The following is a 14,632-nucleotide window of genomic DNA, read 5'->3' as shown; positions in this document are numbered from 1 at the left end:
GAATTATCTGATGTAGAACTCTCGAGAAAAAATCAACCATCGAGATCTTGATCCAGCTGTCATCGACGTCGACAACAGCCCAACCGTCCCTTCCATACTCCTGAAACTTCTGAATTTTGTCTCCTAACTGTTACCGTACAGTTACATAGGTCCTATATCACGATCTTGTGTGAAAATAGTAACACAGCTCTACTCTTCACCGCCGAGGGAGAATATGGAGTTTCCTCCATCATCTTTTGGGATGATATGACTTGATTTAGGCTATGAGTGTCATGGATTACTACGTTTATTTTTAACCGTGTCATATCATTTGCATGCATTTTACATGTGTGCTGGTGCAGACCTCAAATTGTTCAAAAACTAAATCATGATCTTCGGTAGAGTCAGCTTTCATTCATTGCCAATTCAAAGCCACTTCCCCGAAAGAGGATCCGTTGGAGAAAATAGGAGATTTTTTTGGAGAATATTGAAGTACTTAATCATAGTTTTGTGGGATGAACGGGGGAGAATTGACCAGTGGTCCTCTTATCCCACGTACGTTGTTACAATATAAACGCTGGACATTTTCCTGGGTGCTGATTTCAAATGCATCCAAGCCAACAAGGACAGCAGTGTCTGAAATTCTTGCGGTGGTCTCCGCAATGTCTTTTAAGAATTTCATTAATTATCTGGGGAGACGCTCTTTATGCATGGTAAAGTAACCCGCAACATTTAAATGACTTGATCAAAATTTCATTAAGAACAGAAGTATATGCAGTAGGTCAGAAACAAAACCGATGGAAAATGTGAAATGAATGATCAGTCCATGTTGGATGGCAAGTGCCCATTCAAAATGCGAAGCCTATTTTGTTCACTACCTCAGCTTTACACAGAAAATATTTTGATCTTACTGGATAACTCTAGCACCAAGTGAAATTGGGAGCTGAATTTTTGTCGACCTATTTAGTATCTTAATATCTGATGTAATCTGTTGAAAGATAGAGACTTGACTTTGACCAAAAACTGAAAACTTAGAAAGATTATTTATGGCCAGAAATATTTGTTGTGGAAATTTGGAATATCAATTCAAAATTTTCCAAACTCTGCATATTTAATTTCATCCCAATCCTAATAACTCTCTCATCTATATAAACACTCGAAACCTTCCCTGCTTTCAAACATACTTAAACAGCAACTGCAAGGATCACAACAATAAGACATCATACTGTTTGATGCAATATACTATAAGCAGAGGAGATCGGCATATGAAAATGGGTGTGTTCGCTTACATTGTTGTGATGACTCTTCTCTCATGCATGTTGGTGTTTTTCTTGAGAAGGAATAAGATTAGGAACCCTAAACAAAGAGCTAAACTTCCTCCTGGTTCAATGGGTTGGCCTTATATTGGAGAAACACTTCAACTCTATTCTCAAAACCCAAATGACTTCTTCTCTTCTAAGCAAAAAAGGTTTCTGTCTGCTATATCTCTATTTGCGATCTGATGATTTACTTCATTTTTTTCAGTTAAAAAATGCTAACATATGATTTGTTGTTGTTCGATCATTTAGGTACGGAGAGATATTCAAGACCCATATACTAGGTTGTCCATGTGTAATGTTAGCAAGTCCAGAAGCTGCTCGTTTTGTTCTGGTTACTCAAGCGCATTTGTTCAAACCCACTTACCCAAAAAGTAAGGAACTCATGATCGGTCCGTCTGCTCTCTTTTTTCACCAAGGTGATTATCATTCCCAGCTTAGGAAACTAGTTAAGAGCTCTTTGTCTCCGGATTCTATCCGCAATCACGTTCCCCACATTGAATCTGTTGTCCTTTCTACATTGGATTCCTGGGATGGTTGTGGCGTAATTAACACCTTCCATGAAATGAAGAAGGTTAGTAGTAATTGGTTGCTTGTATGTCAAACTCGTCTTGCACATCTTACTGGATCCTGATTCATTTATCTTCTTGCCAGTTCTCTTTCGATATCGGTATAGTCTCCATTTTTGGCGATCAGTTGAATGAATACTATAAAAAGGAGTTGAAGAAGAATTATGCCATAGTAGATAAAGGCTACAATTCTTTCCCAACAAACATACCGGGAACTTCATACCGCAACGCAGTATTGGTAAGGAATTCACTGCTCAGTGATAACATGCATACGAATTCAATTCAGTATCTTTCTTTATCTTCAAAGAGAATTAAGCTGACACAATTCATTTCCCGTAATTGTCAAAATATTGAAGGCGAGGAAGAGATTGAATGAAATTCTAAGTGAGATAATTACTGCTAGAAAGGAGAAGATACTAATGGGGAAAGATCTCTTGGGTAGTCTAATGAACTCTAGAGACGAAAACGGACAAGCCTTGACAGATAACCAAATTGCAGATAACATAATCGGGGTGTTGTTCGCTGCTCAAGATACTACAGCTAGTATGCTTACTTGGACTTTGAAGTTCCTCCATGATGACCCAAAACTTCTCGAAGCTGTAAAAGTAAGAATCACCCACAAACTTTTTATCTTTTCCCTGTTTTGCAACAGTTTTAGCTTGATTGAAGCTTTCTGTAAAAAACTACCCATGGATGGCCGTACTAAATATTTAGCTGTAATCAAATTTTTCTTGCAGGCTGAACAGAAGGCCATATATGAATCAAACGATAAAGGTATCCGACCGTTGACGTGGACACAAACTAGAAGCATGGTTCTAACTTATAAGGTCTGTACATAAATTCTCACCGTATAGAAGCAAGTCAAAGAAAGAAAAAAACACTATAAATTTCTGTATTTTAAAGTTTTTGTTACTGCAATGGTTAATAGTGGACGTGATCAAATTTCAGGTCATACTAGAGAGTTTGAGGATGGCAAGCATTATATCATTCACATTTAGGGAAGCAGTGACTGATGTAGAGTATAAGGGTAAGAGTAATGAAAAAAAAACTACTTGTTTTTCATTTTGGTACTATTTAGCAGCTTTTCTGAATTTCAATGTCATTACTTGCAGGACATCATATTCCAAAAGGTTGGAAGGTGATGCCTTTATTCAGGAATATTCAACATAACCCAGAATTTTTTTCTGATCCTCAGAAGTTTGATCCCTCTAGATTTGAGGTATTTTGCAACAGTTCTGACTTCTGATATCTTCAGTTATTCAATCTCCGCAGAGTAATTCATCCTACATTTTTCTTGCGAAATATCAGAGTAATTTTAATGTTTGTTCTTAATGTATTTTTCAGGTTGCACCAAAACCCAATACTTTTATGCCGTTTGGCACTGGTGTACATGCATGTCCTGGTAACGAACTTGCCAAGCTGGAGATACTGATTTTTATCTACCATCTTGTCAACAGATATAGGTATGAACTTGTGCATACAAATAAAATACTGATTTACTTCAACAACAAACCAACAGACAAACAAACAAACAAAAAGAACAAAAGAAACTCCACTATATATCCCATATACACATGGCAGGCCCAAACTCACAGCCAAAAAGAACCTAACTATTCGCAATGACTCAAGACTACTTTTCAGAAACATGAAAATGTAATCTCATATTAGGCGAAAAACTCGAAAAATGCTATAAGCTAGAGTGCTATGAATCTTTCTGATAAAAGTCATATTTTTTATGTCTGTTTTGCTGTTGACTTGGATTGTAGGTGGGAAGTGGTGGGATCACACAGTGCGATTCAGTATGCCCCGTTTCCAGTCCCTCAACATGGATTGCCAGCCAAGTTTCAGAAAGAATGAATCCATAGATAGAATGGGATGTGCAAAATAGCATATCTCTCTCCATTCATTACTAAGAAAAAAAGAATCTAACCCCTGTCACATGTATCATCTGCATTTTCATTATCCATTTCACTCAGTAATTCTTGGCTCTCTATCTTCTATTCAATTGGTCCCCCCACCCATGGATGTTTACTGTAGTCTTTCCAACTTGTAAGTGTAACCTGTTGATGAGTATTGATGGAAAGAAAGGGAATATTTTGGAAAAAAAAAAATTTTGTGGTTGGTCTAGTAGAATCTACCATTGCTAAAACTACTACTGGAGTTTCATGAATCAAATGTTAACATTATTCACTGATATAATGCCATTTGGCGAACTCTAGAGACATGAAAAGACGTGGGCATCACATGAACACGTTCGTAGCAGAGGCTGCGAATAAACCACACGTCGCTACTATGATTGGCCAAGTAAAAAGAGCTGCACTGTGAGTGTTCCCTAAGCTGGAGGGCACCATCTTATGAAGACACACACAGTTCTCTGATATTTGACATCATTGTGGGTCCACTAAGAAACTAAGCCACATTTTGATGCTACTCTTTCTTAACCACACTGGTCGGTGCTTCTACTTGAATTTTCGTTTTTCTTCTTTCATTTTCTGGGTTAATCTTATGCAAACTGACAGGAAGAAATTAAAACCAAAATAAACTTCACTAGTTTTTCAGTTGCTAATCCTCAATAAAAGTGAACTTGCCTAATTATGAAAACCTCCACAGAACTAGTCACTCTCTAATCCTAACTAAGGCTTAATCTCTAAAACGATTAAACATGGGTTACGTGATGAGTCGAGATTATAAACCATGGATTTAAACAAAGACATGATTTTGTGGTCTTGATGTAATGTAGCTTTCAAGTGTAAAAGAAATATTAATCAACCCAACATGAAAGATATGAAAAAAGTAATGACAAAGATAGCAATGAAAATATATGAATACCAAATGGATTTGACATGTCAGACGAAATCTTGATGTGTTAATATAAGAAACCCCTAGAACCAAACTAAGGTAAATGTTAATATACATCTAGCTCAAACTATTAATAGTTAAATTGCAATTATTGGTTTGGAGATAATGAACTTTAAGGTAATCTAATATGAGGAACTCTGTATCATGATAATAAGCTAAAAGAGAAGTTGTTTCTGGACGCTTTTACATCTTATCGTTTTCATTATTGACAATCAGCAAAGCAGAAAGTTGACTCTTCCATAAGCATTATTCACATAATATGTTGTATATAAGATTTCTCACCCAAATTGTCAACATCACTAATGATTTTGTATAAACTAACACAAAGTATGTTAAACTCCAACTGAAAATACTCTACGAATCTGATATCCATTTAAAATGTTTGGTAGTTTTAGAACCTTGGAGCTTTCAATAGATACAGTTGCATCTATAAGAAGTAGACATTGGAACTATATGTATTGCTAGCTTAAGTCATCTGATCCCTATTCGTCAACAGTTTAGTGGTGGAAGTTAGAAATATAATAATGTGGCGTTAACAGATAAAATGATCCCCATTCATCAATGGCAAATATCACAACTTTATACAATTTCCCAGATAGTACAAGCAAGTTTATATATATTCTAACTTGAGATTCCTTCATTTGTACAAGGGAAAATGCACATAATAATTTATATATATACTCTCTAAGTAGAGAATTACTATCTTTAGATTCCATTAAGTGGAACAGATTTTTCTGGTATAAGGTCTACATAGAAAAAGTATTGCAAGCGCAGAAATAAAACCTGGTTGCTCTAAATGTCTGCAGACGAATATTTACGAATTGCGGCCAAAATCCTTTCCTTGTCCCTGGTTGCGAATTTTTCCAATAAAACTCCATCTTTGTAGAAGTGAAAGAGTGGCACTGCCTGCAACATTTGAAATCCCTTCACATCTTTGACTAGAAATGAAAGCAAAGGATACTTGGCTATAGACCTATTAAACAAAACTTGCATGGGAAACCTTACAAAATCATTACCTTGATTCTTAATCTGTCTGCTGTCTCAGATTGTTCATCATATTCGTCCATAACCTGCCGTAATCAGAAGAAAGGAAATTAAAACCTATGATTAGTTGGACATAAAAAGCTTATATGAGTAATATTTGTTGGCACAATAACCATCGGTTAAGCAAATTTCTACTCCCTCTTGACTGGGTGTTTCTGTGTTCAACAATTTGTATCAGATGTGATACAAGAAAGGAGAGATAAACGATGACAAACATGTTATGTATCATAATCAACCCAAGAAATACTCACATTATGCTTCAAGAAGATTACTGGAGCGTCCTTTTTGCCAGATCCTTTGCACAATTTGGAGAAGCCTTGTTCTATATATTTGCAACTTCCACAGGAAGTACGATAAAAATCCACAACAACTAAGGAGCTATCTTTTTTGGCCCTCTCCAGAATAGTGAACAGTTCATCATCAGTCTTAAATTCTTTAACACATTCGACGGGACAAAACTCCTCATCTTCATCAGATAATTCCCCTTGATTTTCATCCATAACACTTTTCCTTTCCAAAAAGCTGCTATTTATTTTCAGGCTGTGCAGATTTGTATGATTTGTCAGATAATGAACTCTTGCCGCTACTAACAAAAAGTTAGCATGATGTGCCACTGAAGGAAGTGTGCAAACAGCTCCAAATTGCCCATTTGGAGCTTTTCCATGGTTTAAAGACAGCACTGGATGGAATACGTTCTGTACTTGCATGACGACGAATGTCACACACCCCAAACCAAATAACAGTCCTCCTTAATATCGTGCAAGGAGAGAGTTTCAATGAAAACGTCTTGGTTTAGACTCTAACCGAAACTCAAGTAGAACTCCAATTAATTTGGACTCAAAAGGTTAGAGACTTAAGAGTTCTTCCGAGTTCCAAGCTAATATCTATCGAAATGGTAAATCAAGAGTCATCACCTGTATGACAAAAAAACGAAACACAATCAAATTGATACCTTCAAATCTTGAGGTAATATACTTGACAATAACAAAAGTTCAATCATGACAGGATAAGATCAAGTGCAATTTCAGACATGTACAAGTAAACCAATTACAGCACTGCGTCTAAAGCTCCTCACTTGATTCTCCCTTGTCTTCATTACAAAAAAGCAATGCTATGAGCCAGTAAATGGCTATGGAGGAAAACAATTAACATGCTGACAAACTAACAATAGCATTCTACATTGGCTAGAGTAGACATTTAGCTTGGCCCTTGAACTCCAAATAGGTTTCCGGAGCTTTTTTGGAGTGTTGGACAACTCCTCCTTTACTGGGTAGGATGCTAATACTAATCCCGTCCTTCAAAAATGTCGCTTGTAAAGACGGTTTTTCAAACATAAATTCAGAAGAAAAAAACATTGTGGTGTCACTCATTTTTCTTTTAGAATGTGATACTACATTTTGTTGGAAAAAAAATGGGTTTCACAAAGGATGAATGACACAGAGAAGAAATTGTTGCACTCCAAAACTTTCAAGGCTTGTATAAATTTCTTTTAGACAAATATTTCTACCCTCCCAATAACAATTGGCGATTACAACAGGTATGCGAAATATTGCCTTCAGGATACAATGAAAGCCCTGCAACGAAAACTGAATTCAAGGTTTGTACCCCTTGATTCAATCAAGAACACACAAAGAGATTTCTGATTTCTGATGATGCTTTTTTTGAAATAGAGAAAACAGATTGATTTTTCTTATATGTTAAACGAAACTGGGAGAAGCTATTTATAAAGGGTTTTGCACCTGTTGGGAATAGGTTTTTTATTCGCCAACAGGTTTCTATTCACGAAACGTCAGGTTCCTTCATCAACAGACATCAATGGTGTCTTTTGGATTCGAAATTTTCGAACAGGCTTTTATCGGCCAAAATATTCCAACACATTTGGATCCCCCTTTGGTTAGCGGCGTTGAAAATATTCCAACACATTTGGATCTACTTATTGTTCATCTCATCTTTGTAAACAGAAAAACATACTAATCTAAATTCCCAAAGAATAAAAACAGAAACAGAAATCAAAATTAAGCAACAAACATAATTCATCCAACAACTTTCACAAATAATATAGGATTAGAGTTAATTTCATACTCAACCAATCGATCAAAACATACCCAGAATGTGATCTTTGTAAGCAAAACCGATTATGTTTTATGTTTTTGCTGGAGTTTTAAACCAAAAAAAAATAATTGAAATTAAGAATTTTGTGTTTACCTAATTCTGGAAATGAAGGAACTCCAAGAGAAGAAATGATCATCCCCTTCTGGCTTCTGTTGAGCTTTCAAAGTTTAGAGGTTTTACTCAGAGAATTATGACTTTTTTTTAATTGGCTAAGAACTTCTAACTGTCTAATCGTGAAAAATATCTTAGAAAAAGTAGTACGGGTAGGGCCCTTGAATATTACCTTGGACAGGCCTCGGCCTGATCTGCTTCCAGAGAGCACATCCAGACCTGTGGCTATGGCTCATAAATGATGGCACGTTAAACTAGCAAAAAGGAGTAATCTGTTGTAGGGGCTGCCGAATCCGCTAGAGGGGCTTACAGGAAAATGCCACCTCATTAAGTTGTTGTATAGATGATAAAATCGGCGAAAAAGTTGTCTTAAATTAATCAATCAAGAGATTTCAGCAAGATGAGTCGGTAATTGGTTTTTTCTTTCTAATAAATCAGATAAGTGAATTGAATGTTTTCTAGTTTTATATGACTGAATCAATTTCTTGTTATGGTTTGGATTTCTACCGGTTTCAATTAGAAAATTATACTTTTCTTTTTAAATCAAATTCTAAATCGTATTTGGTCAATGGATTTCGTTTCAGCTTAATCTTCTAGAGCTGTGGGAAAGATCTCCTCTTTAGCAATTTTGATTACACTTACCAAAATTCATGTACGATATTTTTAAGTGATGTTGGGTGGATTTCCTTCAACGATTGGTCATTAGGTGGAGCATTTTGATCTTTCTATTGATAACACTTGCTAGAAGAAAATCTGCACGTGGCTACTACATCGAGCAGTGGAAGAATAATTTATTCAACAAAGATTGTCTAAGGTGGAAACTTATTGCGTTTGTAATCATGGAACTCTGCAGAATTCAGAAATCTTTCAGTTTAGAAGAAAAATTGGTTTTGTTTGTTGTATGAAGGAAGGATAACTGCAGGACATGGTTTAAAGAAGTAACCTTACAAGTGGCAATTGAGGAAAGTTTAATGATGAAATTGAATTGTTTTCCTAGAATTATAAAATGCAACAAAGTAAAAGAAAAGTTTTCCTCTACAAAAATATTTCTCTTGGTCTTCCTTGTAAAATTTCAGTTGCTCTTGTTATCTTCCTAGAAAGTAAGCTGGACAACCCGGCATTAGCAGAGGGGATAAGTACGGTGGAAAAACTAATGAAGGAAAATGCAAATTTATCTGATATAGGTTACTATAAGCTCTTAGAATTCATCAAAAAAAAAATGCTTCCTGTATTAGAAAGGGTGAAACAATGGAACTGGTGGGTAAGTTTTTCAAAAAAGAAGGTTTTTATAAATTAAAGATAAGGCATGATCAAGTTAAGAGAGGTTTGAAAAACAAATGGGATCTCCAATCGAAGTTAGAGATAAGAGAAACAAAAACTAAGCATTTATTTTTATTTATTTTTTAAAGATCCTGAAGAATTTGCTAAAATAGTAATGTCGAATGCTTCTGTAGAGGGTAAGTTACTATCTTTTAGGGGGAAAAATAGACCAAGTTAGGTACTTTGATCTTAACTTTAATAAGTATATTTTCTGGACTGCTTTCAAGATCAGTAGTTTCGTTTCCGATAGAGTTTATATGGTAAGAAAAGTAGTTAAGCAACTAGATAAGGTGTTGATGATGATTGGTCCGCTTGATGGAGAATATAAAGTTTTAGTGATTGTGGATTTAACTAAACTCTAGTTTAAAAGGGTGGACATGGTATTAGAGGATTTGAGAACAAGGAAGAAACCAATGGAAATTGATTATATTGGTCTCCCTGCTTTGGTTTGTACTTACTGTATGTGGATATATAGCACATCCTCCAGATTATGACTGCAAGAGTGAAACTTCTACAGCTGTAAGAAACACTCTTGTGGAGGTGGGAAGAAAACAAGAAGTTAAAGGATATCTAGAAATGAAGAAGCAAAACGACAAAAACTGGAAAAAGATTGATCAATCATCAACTGGATTTAAGAGTTTGATTGATAAATAAGCAATGAATATGGGTAATGGGAAAACACAAAAAAATGGATATTGACTGGCAGTTCCCAAATCCTGAAAGCAAATGGAGTCACAATTAGAGATATTGAGGACTCAGAAAATAATGCTAATAAAGGAAAAGGTAAATGAGTCAATTGGGAAATAATTTGGTGTTGGTGAAGAGCAGGAGAAGAGAAAGGAAAAAGAGAAGTACTTTCAGGATTTGATAGAAGGAAAACATTATCCCCATGGCTACGCTTGGTTATTAGCAGAGTATAAGGACTTGGGTGGAGGTAAGACTAGTGGTATGGTATCAAATGCTCTCATTATACTGAAAGGGGATGCTAGTCGTATAAACCCAACACCAATAGCAGCTGCTGAAGTTTTTCGGGAAAGTAAAACATCAGAAGATTGGCGATGGGAGTTCAAGTACCAAAAGCTCTGATTTGGTTAGTTTTTCGAACTTTGTTTACTCATTTTCAACTATTAGTAGCTTAAAATATTGTTTTGATACTTTTGAGTGTTACTTTGTGCATTTAGTTTGTTTTACGAGTACGCTTAGTATTTTCATTTTTGTTGGTGTGTTGTGTGTTATAGTTAATCACATATTAAGATATATTTTCCTATTTTTTCGAAGAATGATCATCTTGTCTTAGAATGCTCAAGGTTGTAACATCCCTAAGACTTTTAACCATCTAAATTCCTACTAGAAAAATATAAGCCCGATTTAGTATTTCTTTCTGAAATCAAAATGTCGTTGGAAAAGATGGAGAATACTGCTAGAAAACTTCATTTCAAAGACTGGATTATCATACTTCAATGAAAAAATCCGGTGGTCGAATTGTGCCATGGTTTAATAATTTGGAAGTTTAGTTAGTGGACGTTAAGCTAAACACCATTGTTGTTACTTTTAAAGTTAGAGGCATCCTTAGACTTTTTGTATGTATGGTGCTTTAAATTCTCAAGGTAAAACTTGTCAGTGGGAATATATTCAAAGTTTAGGAGAATAGATAAGTCATCCTTGGATGATTGTAGGATACCTTAACTGTTTTTTAGACAATTCTGAGAAAGAAGGGGGTAATTATTCAAATTCTAGTGCAGCCACTATTATTCAAAATATAATTCAACAAGTGGGCTTCATAGATTTGAGATTTAATTGTGATCCTTTTACATGGTGTAATCCGAGAGAATAGTTGAAAATATAATAGAAATGATTGATAGATGTATGGCGAATATGGACTAGTTTGAGTGCTTTCCTGAAGCTTTAGTTTATCATTTAACTATAACTACTTCTGATCATAATCCTTTTCTTTTATAGATTTTGATCCCATTAGAATCAAGCAGAACAGATCTTATAAGTTCTTTAGAGGTTGGATGGAATATAGGGATTGTAAATCTTTTATAGAAAATGCTTGAAATGTAAATAAAATGCATGCTAATAATGACTTACATCAACTGCTACGAGATCTTTCAAGGATTGGAATAAAGATGTATTTAAAAACATTTTCAAAAATAAAGAGAAAATTTTAAAGAAAATTGATAGAGAGAATGCAAAACCTGCTCATTTAGTTTCTAAGAAAATTTTGGGAAACCTTGAAAATGAACTGGAAACTTGGAGTAAGATTGAAATCATATATTTGTTAGAAAACAATAGAGACAAGTTTTTCAGATAGCATGACAAGTCAACTAAATATTTTCATGTTGTGGGGTCTAATAAAAAAAGGCATAATACTGTTCATTGTCTAAGGGATAGTTCTGGTCTTTGATTGGAAGAAATGAAGCAATTAGATTTGCTTTTAAGAGATCATTTTCTGGGTATTAGAACTACCGAGGGAAACAATATTCATTGATCATGTTTTCGAACCTATTATACCTAAAGTTATTATTGATACATAAAATATTGATTTAATCAAAATTATGGATAAAGATGAAACTACAGAGGTGTTGTTTGCTACGAGTTCATGGGGATCTCCGGATCCGGATGGATATCCTCCAAAGTTTTTTCAATTACATTGGAGTTTATTAGAGCATGACAAGTTTCTTCGAGACAGGTAAATTACCGGAGTTGTTGAATGACAACTTCATTTCTTTAATTCCCAAAATTGGAAATCAAGTTACTCAAGTTGATTTTGGACCAATAAGTCTGAGCAATGATTTATGCAAATTGATTTCTAAAATATTAGCGAGAAGACTGAAAACTGTGTTATATAATATTACAACCTTGAACCAGTCAGCTTTTATACCGAAGAGACAAATGGTGGATAATATCGTTATTGCTCATGAAATGCTACATTCCATGAACACATGTAAATCCAAAAAGGGATTTTTAGCTTTATAATTAGATTTATCAAAAGCATTTGATAAAATAGAACGGAAGTTCATTGTGCATATTCTTAACAACTTTGGGTTTAACGAAAAATGGTGTGATTTGATTTTTGATTGTATTTCAATTGTTAAATCCACTATGTTGCTTAATGTGATACTAGGTGTTCAGTTTAACCCATCTAGGGGTCTCCATATACGTTCAAAACAACTTTGGAGGGGATGTCTAGGCTGTTTTCCCATGCTGGGAGAAATAAAACTTTCTCGGGTATGCAGATTAACAAAAATTGTCCGGTTATATCTCATCTCCTATTCGTAGATGATTGCTTTATATTCTGTAAATCGAATATTTCACAAGTTAGAAAATTGATGACTAATTTAGACATTATCAGTTAATCTTCTGGGAAAAATTTAAACTATATCATAAATCAGGAGTATTTTTTAGGGATCATATGTATTGCAGAGTAAACTATAATTGAATACATAGCTTTCAAATCGGCGAATTGAAATGAGTCAACTCGGTGCAATAAAATTTTGAAAAATCTGATCAATTTCTCTTATTCGTATTTTTTTTCTTAATGATTTAGGCATCAATTAATTTGTCTTCTTCTTCTCCTTTTAAAATCACCCTGAAAACTTAAATTTTTCTCTATTTTTCATGTTTAACTACTTTTTCCTGTTTCTCTCTTTTGTTTGTGCAGTGTTGTTCAATCAATATGGCGTTTGCTTGGAATATAAAGGTGGTCATTGTGTTTGCTGTCATTGTTGTTATGTTTTTTGAAGCAAAGGAATCATACGTTTGCCTTATCAAAAGTCACTGTGTTTGCAGAATCAGTTGATCAAATATGATTGGAAGAAAATGGAATCGGTCAGTCACTGTAAATCCCATCCAACTCAGTCCATCTTAGAAGCAGTAAATTAGTCCGCCGGTTTGAAGATTCATAAAGTCAAACATGGTTACAAAAGTAATTTCCTTATTCTAGCCGTGTTGACCTTGCTATTTTCAAAACCTACCCAAATCAAATCAGAGAAATTAGCAGAAAAATACTCGATCAATAGCTATCTTAGGAAAAAAAATATTCACCATCAATATCAAAACCCTGAATTTGATTGTTGGTATTACATAAACCTTAATAGCCAAGCGGTTCATTCACAAAATATATACTATAAAAATCAATCCTTATTCGAGATGGAAGCTAATAACACAAGTGCAACTAAAAAAGTCTCAAACCTCTTTCAGAAGCTTGAGGATCTGGAGAAAGTGGGTACTAATATTGATCTGGTTCCTCACAATAATGATATCTATCATGACGAAACAGTAGATGGTGATATGAAGATATCCTTGATTATAAATATTATAATTGAAGACAAGATGTCTGATAAAAAGGCTGAGAAAAGTATAAAGTTCAATTGGGATTTTATCCCTGAAGAGGAGGTCAAGATTTTGAAGATGGAATAAAACATCATGGTCTTCACATTCAAATACTGGGATACCTTAAACAAAGTGTTTGTAACAAAACCATGGAGTATTGATGGCCACCTTGTAGTTCTTCATGACTATTATCCTTCAATAATCTACAAAGAATTGGATTAGGAAAACACAAGAATTTTGGATTCAATTAAAGCATCTGCTCCCAGAACATATGAATCAAAAGGATGTGCATGACATTGGTGAAGTTAGAGCTATTGAGCCAAAAATGGGTCTTCCACCAACTAGACAAGTCTTCAAAGTTGTGTAAAGATAAATCTTTCAAATCCTTTGAGAAGGGGATCAAGGTGGGTTAGGGTTTTCTATGAGATACAACCACATAAAATTCGCAAAGATTATTATACTCTGAAGCACTGTAAAGCTGATTGTGCAGATATGGCTGCAAAGCTAGTGGAGATTCATAATGAACCATTGAGATTTGGAAACCTGAATAAAGGTACACAAAAGCCTATTGTAAGAGTTATAAATATCATTCCAAGTTCCAGCTCTAATAGTAAGAAGATTATGAAGCCTGCTCCTTTTGTCCCTCCAAGAGATGAACCTATTGTGAAAGACTTTAACAAGAACAAGAATGTTGAAGATGGGAATGAGGGAAACTTAGAAAATAATGAGAAAGTCGGGCAAGGTAAAAGGAAGAGAAGCACAACCACTCCAATGTCATCTGTTGTTGATTCCAACTTGACCAATCATACCATTGTTCAACATCAACATTGCACAACAATGACAATGACCACTAAAGATAATAAGCAAGTTTTTGCTCGGATTAAACACACAACTATGGCAAATGGAGAGAGACAGGTACACTCAATTTCTTATAATCTCCACCTGCCATGCAATTTTATTTCTATTTTTCAAGCTCAGATCAATAGT

The 14,632-nt window shown here is 34.7% G+C and overlaps 2 protein-coding genes across 2 annotated transcripts; one reads left to right on the top strand and one right to left on the bottom strand.

Annotated features, from left to right (window-relative positions):
• Positions 1-1,117: 1,117 nt before the first annotated feature.
• Positions 1,118-4,308, top strand: LOC113297768 (abscisic acid 8'-hydroxylase 4-like). The gene is made up of 9 exons (XM_026546349.1): positions 1,118-1,447; positions 1,548-1,869; positions 1,950-2,102; positions 2,221-2,469; positions 2,602-2,691; positions 2,813-2,891; positions 2,977-3,083; positions 3,209-3,327; positions 3,631-4,308. The coding sequence occupies exons 1-9, from the start codon at positions 1,212-1,214 to the stop codon at positions 3,719-3,721; spliced, it is 1,446 nt and encodes a 481-aa protein (XP_026402134.1). The 5' UTR covers positions 1,118-1,211; the 3' UTR covers positions 3,722-4,308.
• A 942-nt stretch (positions 4,309-5,250) lies between these two features.
• LOC113297773 (thioredoxin-like 4, chloroplastic) lies at positions 5,251-8,070 on the bottom strand. Its single transcript, XM_026546355.1, has 4 exons — positions 7,973-8,070; positions 6,019-6,681; positions 5,740-5,793; positions 5,251-5,629 (listed from the first exon to the last, which is right to left on the bottom strand). Exons 2-4 carry the CDS (start codon positions 6,472-6,474, stop codon positions 5,516-5,518), a joined length of 624 nt encoding a protein of 207 aa, XP_026402140.1. The 5' UTR covers positions 6,475-6,681; positions 7,973-8,070; the 3' UTR covers positions 5,251-5,515.
• Between the last annotated feature and the right edge of the window lie 6,562 nt (positions 8,071-14,632).

Source organism: Papaver somniferum, chromosome 1, assembly GCF_003573695.1.
Source record: "Papaver somniferum cultivar HN1 chromosome 1, ASM357369v1, whole genome shotgun sequence".
NCBI classification, from domain to species: domain Eukaryota; kingdom Viridiplantae; phylum Streptophyta; class Magnoliopsida; order Ranunculales; family Papaveraceae; genus Papaver; species Papaver somniferum.
Note: the sequence above shows the minus strand (reverse complement) of the source record. Positions and strands in the feature narration are given on the sequence as shown.

Bases quoted from the DNA above. Each gene is read 5' to 3' on its own strand.
- LOC113297768 (XM_026546349.1), top strand. From the start codon at position 1,212: ATGCAATATACTATAAGCAGAGGAGATCGGCATATGAAAATGGGTGTG. The intron at 2,103-2,220 runs GTAAGGAATTCA...AAAATATTGAAG, and splicing joins CATACCGCAACGCAGTATTG to GCGAGGAAGAGATTGAATGA. The intron at 2,470-2,601 runs GTAAGAATCACC...TTTTTCTTGCAG, and splicing joins AACTTCTCGAAGCTGTAAAA to GCTGAACAGAAGGCCATATA.
- LOC113297773 (XM_026546355.1), bottom strand. From the start codon at position 6,474: ATGCAAGTACAGAACGTATTCCATCCAGTGCTGTCTTTAAACCATGGA. The intron at 5,794-6,018 runs GTGAGTATTTCT...TGATTACGGCAG, and splicing joins TAATCTTCTTGAAGCATAAT to GTTATGGACGAATATGATGA. The intron at 5,630-5,739 runs GTAATGATTTTG...CAAATGTTGCAG, and splicing joins CAGACAGATTAAGAATCAAG to GCAGTGCCACTCTTTCACTT.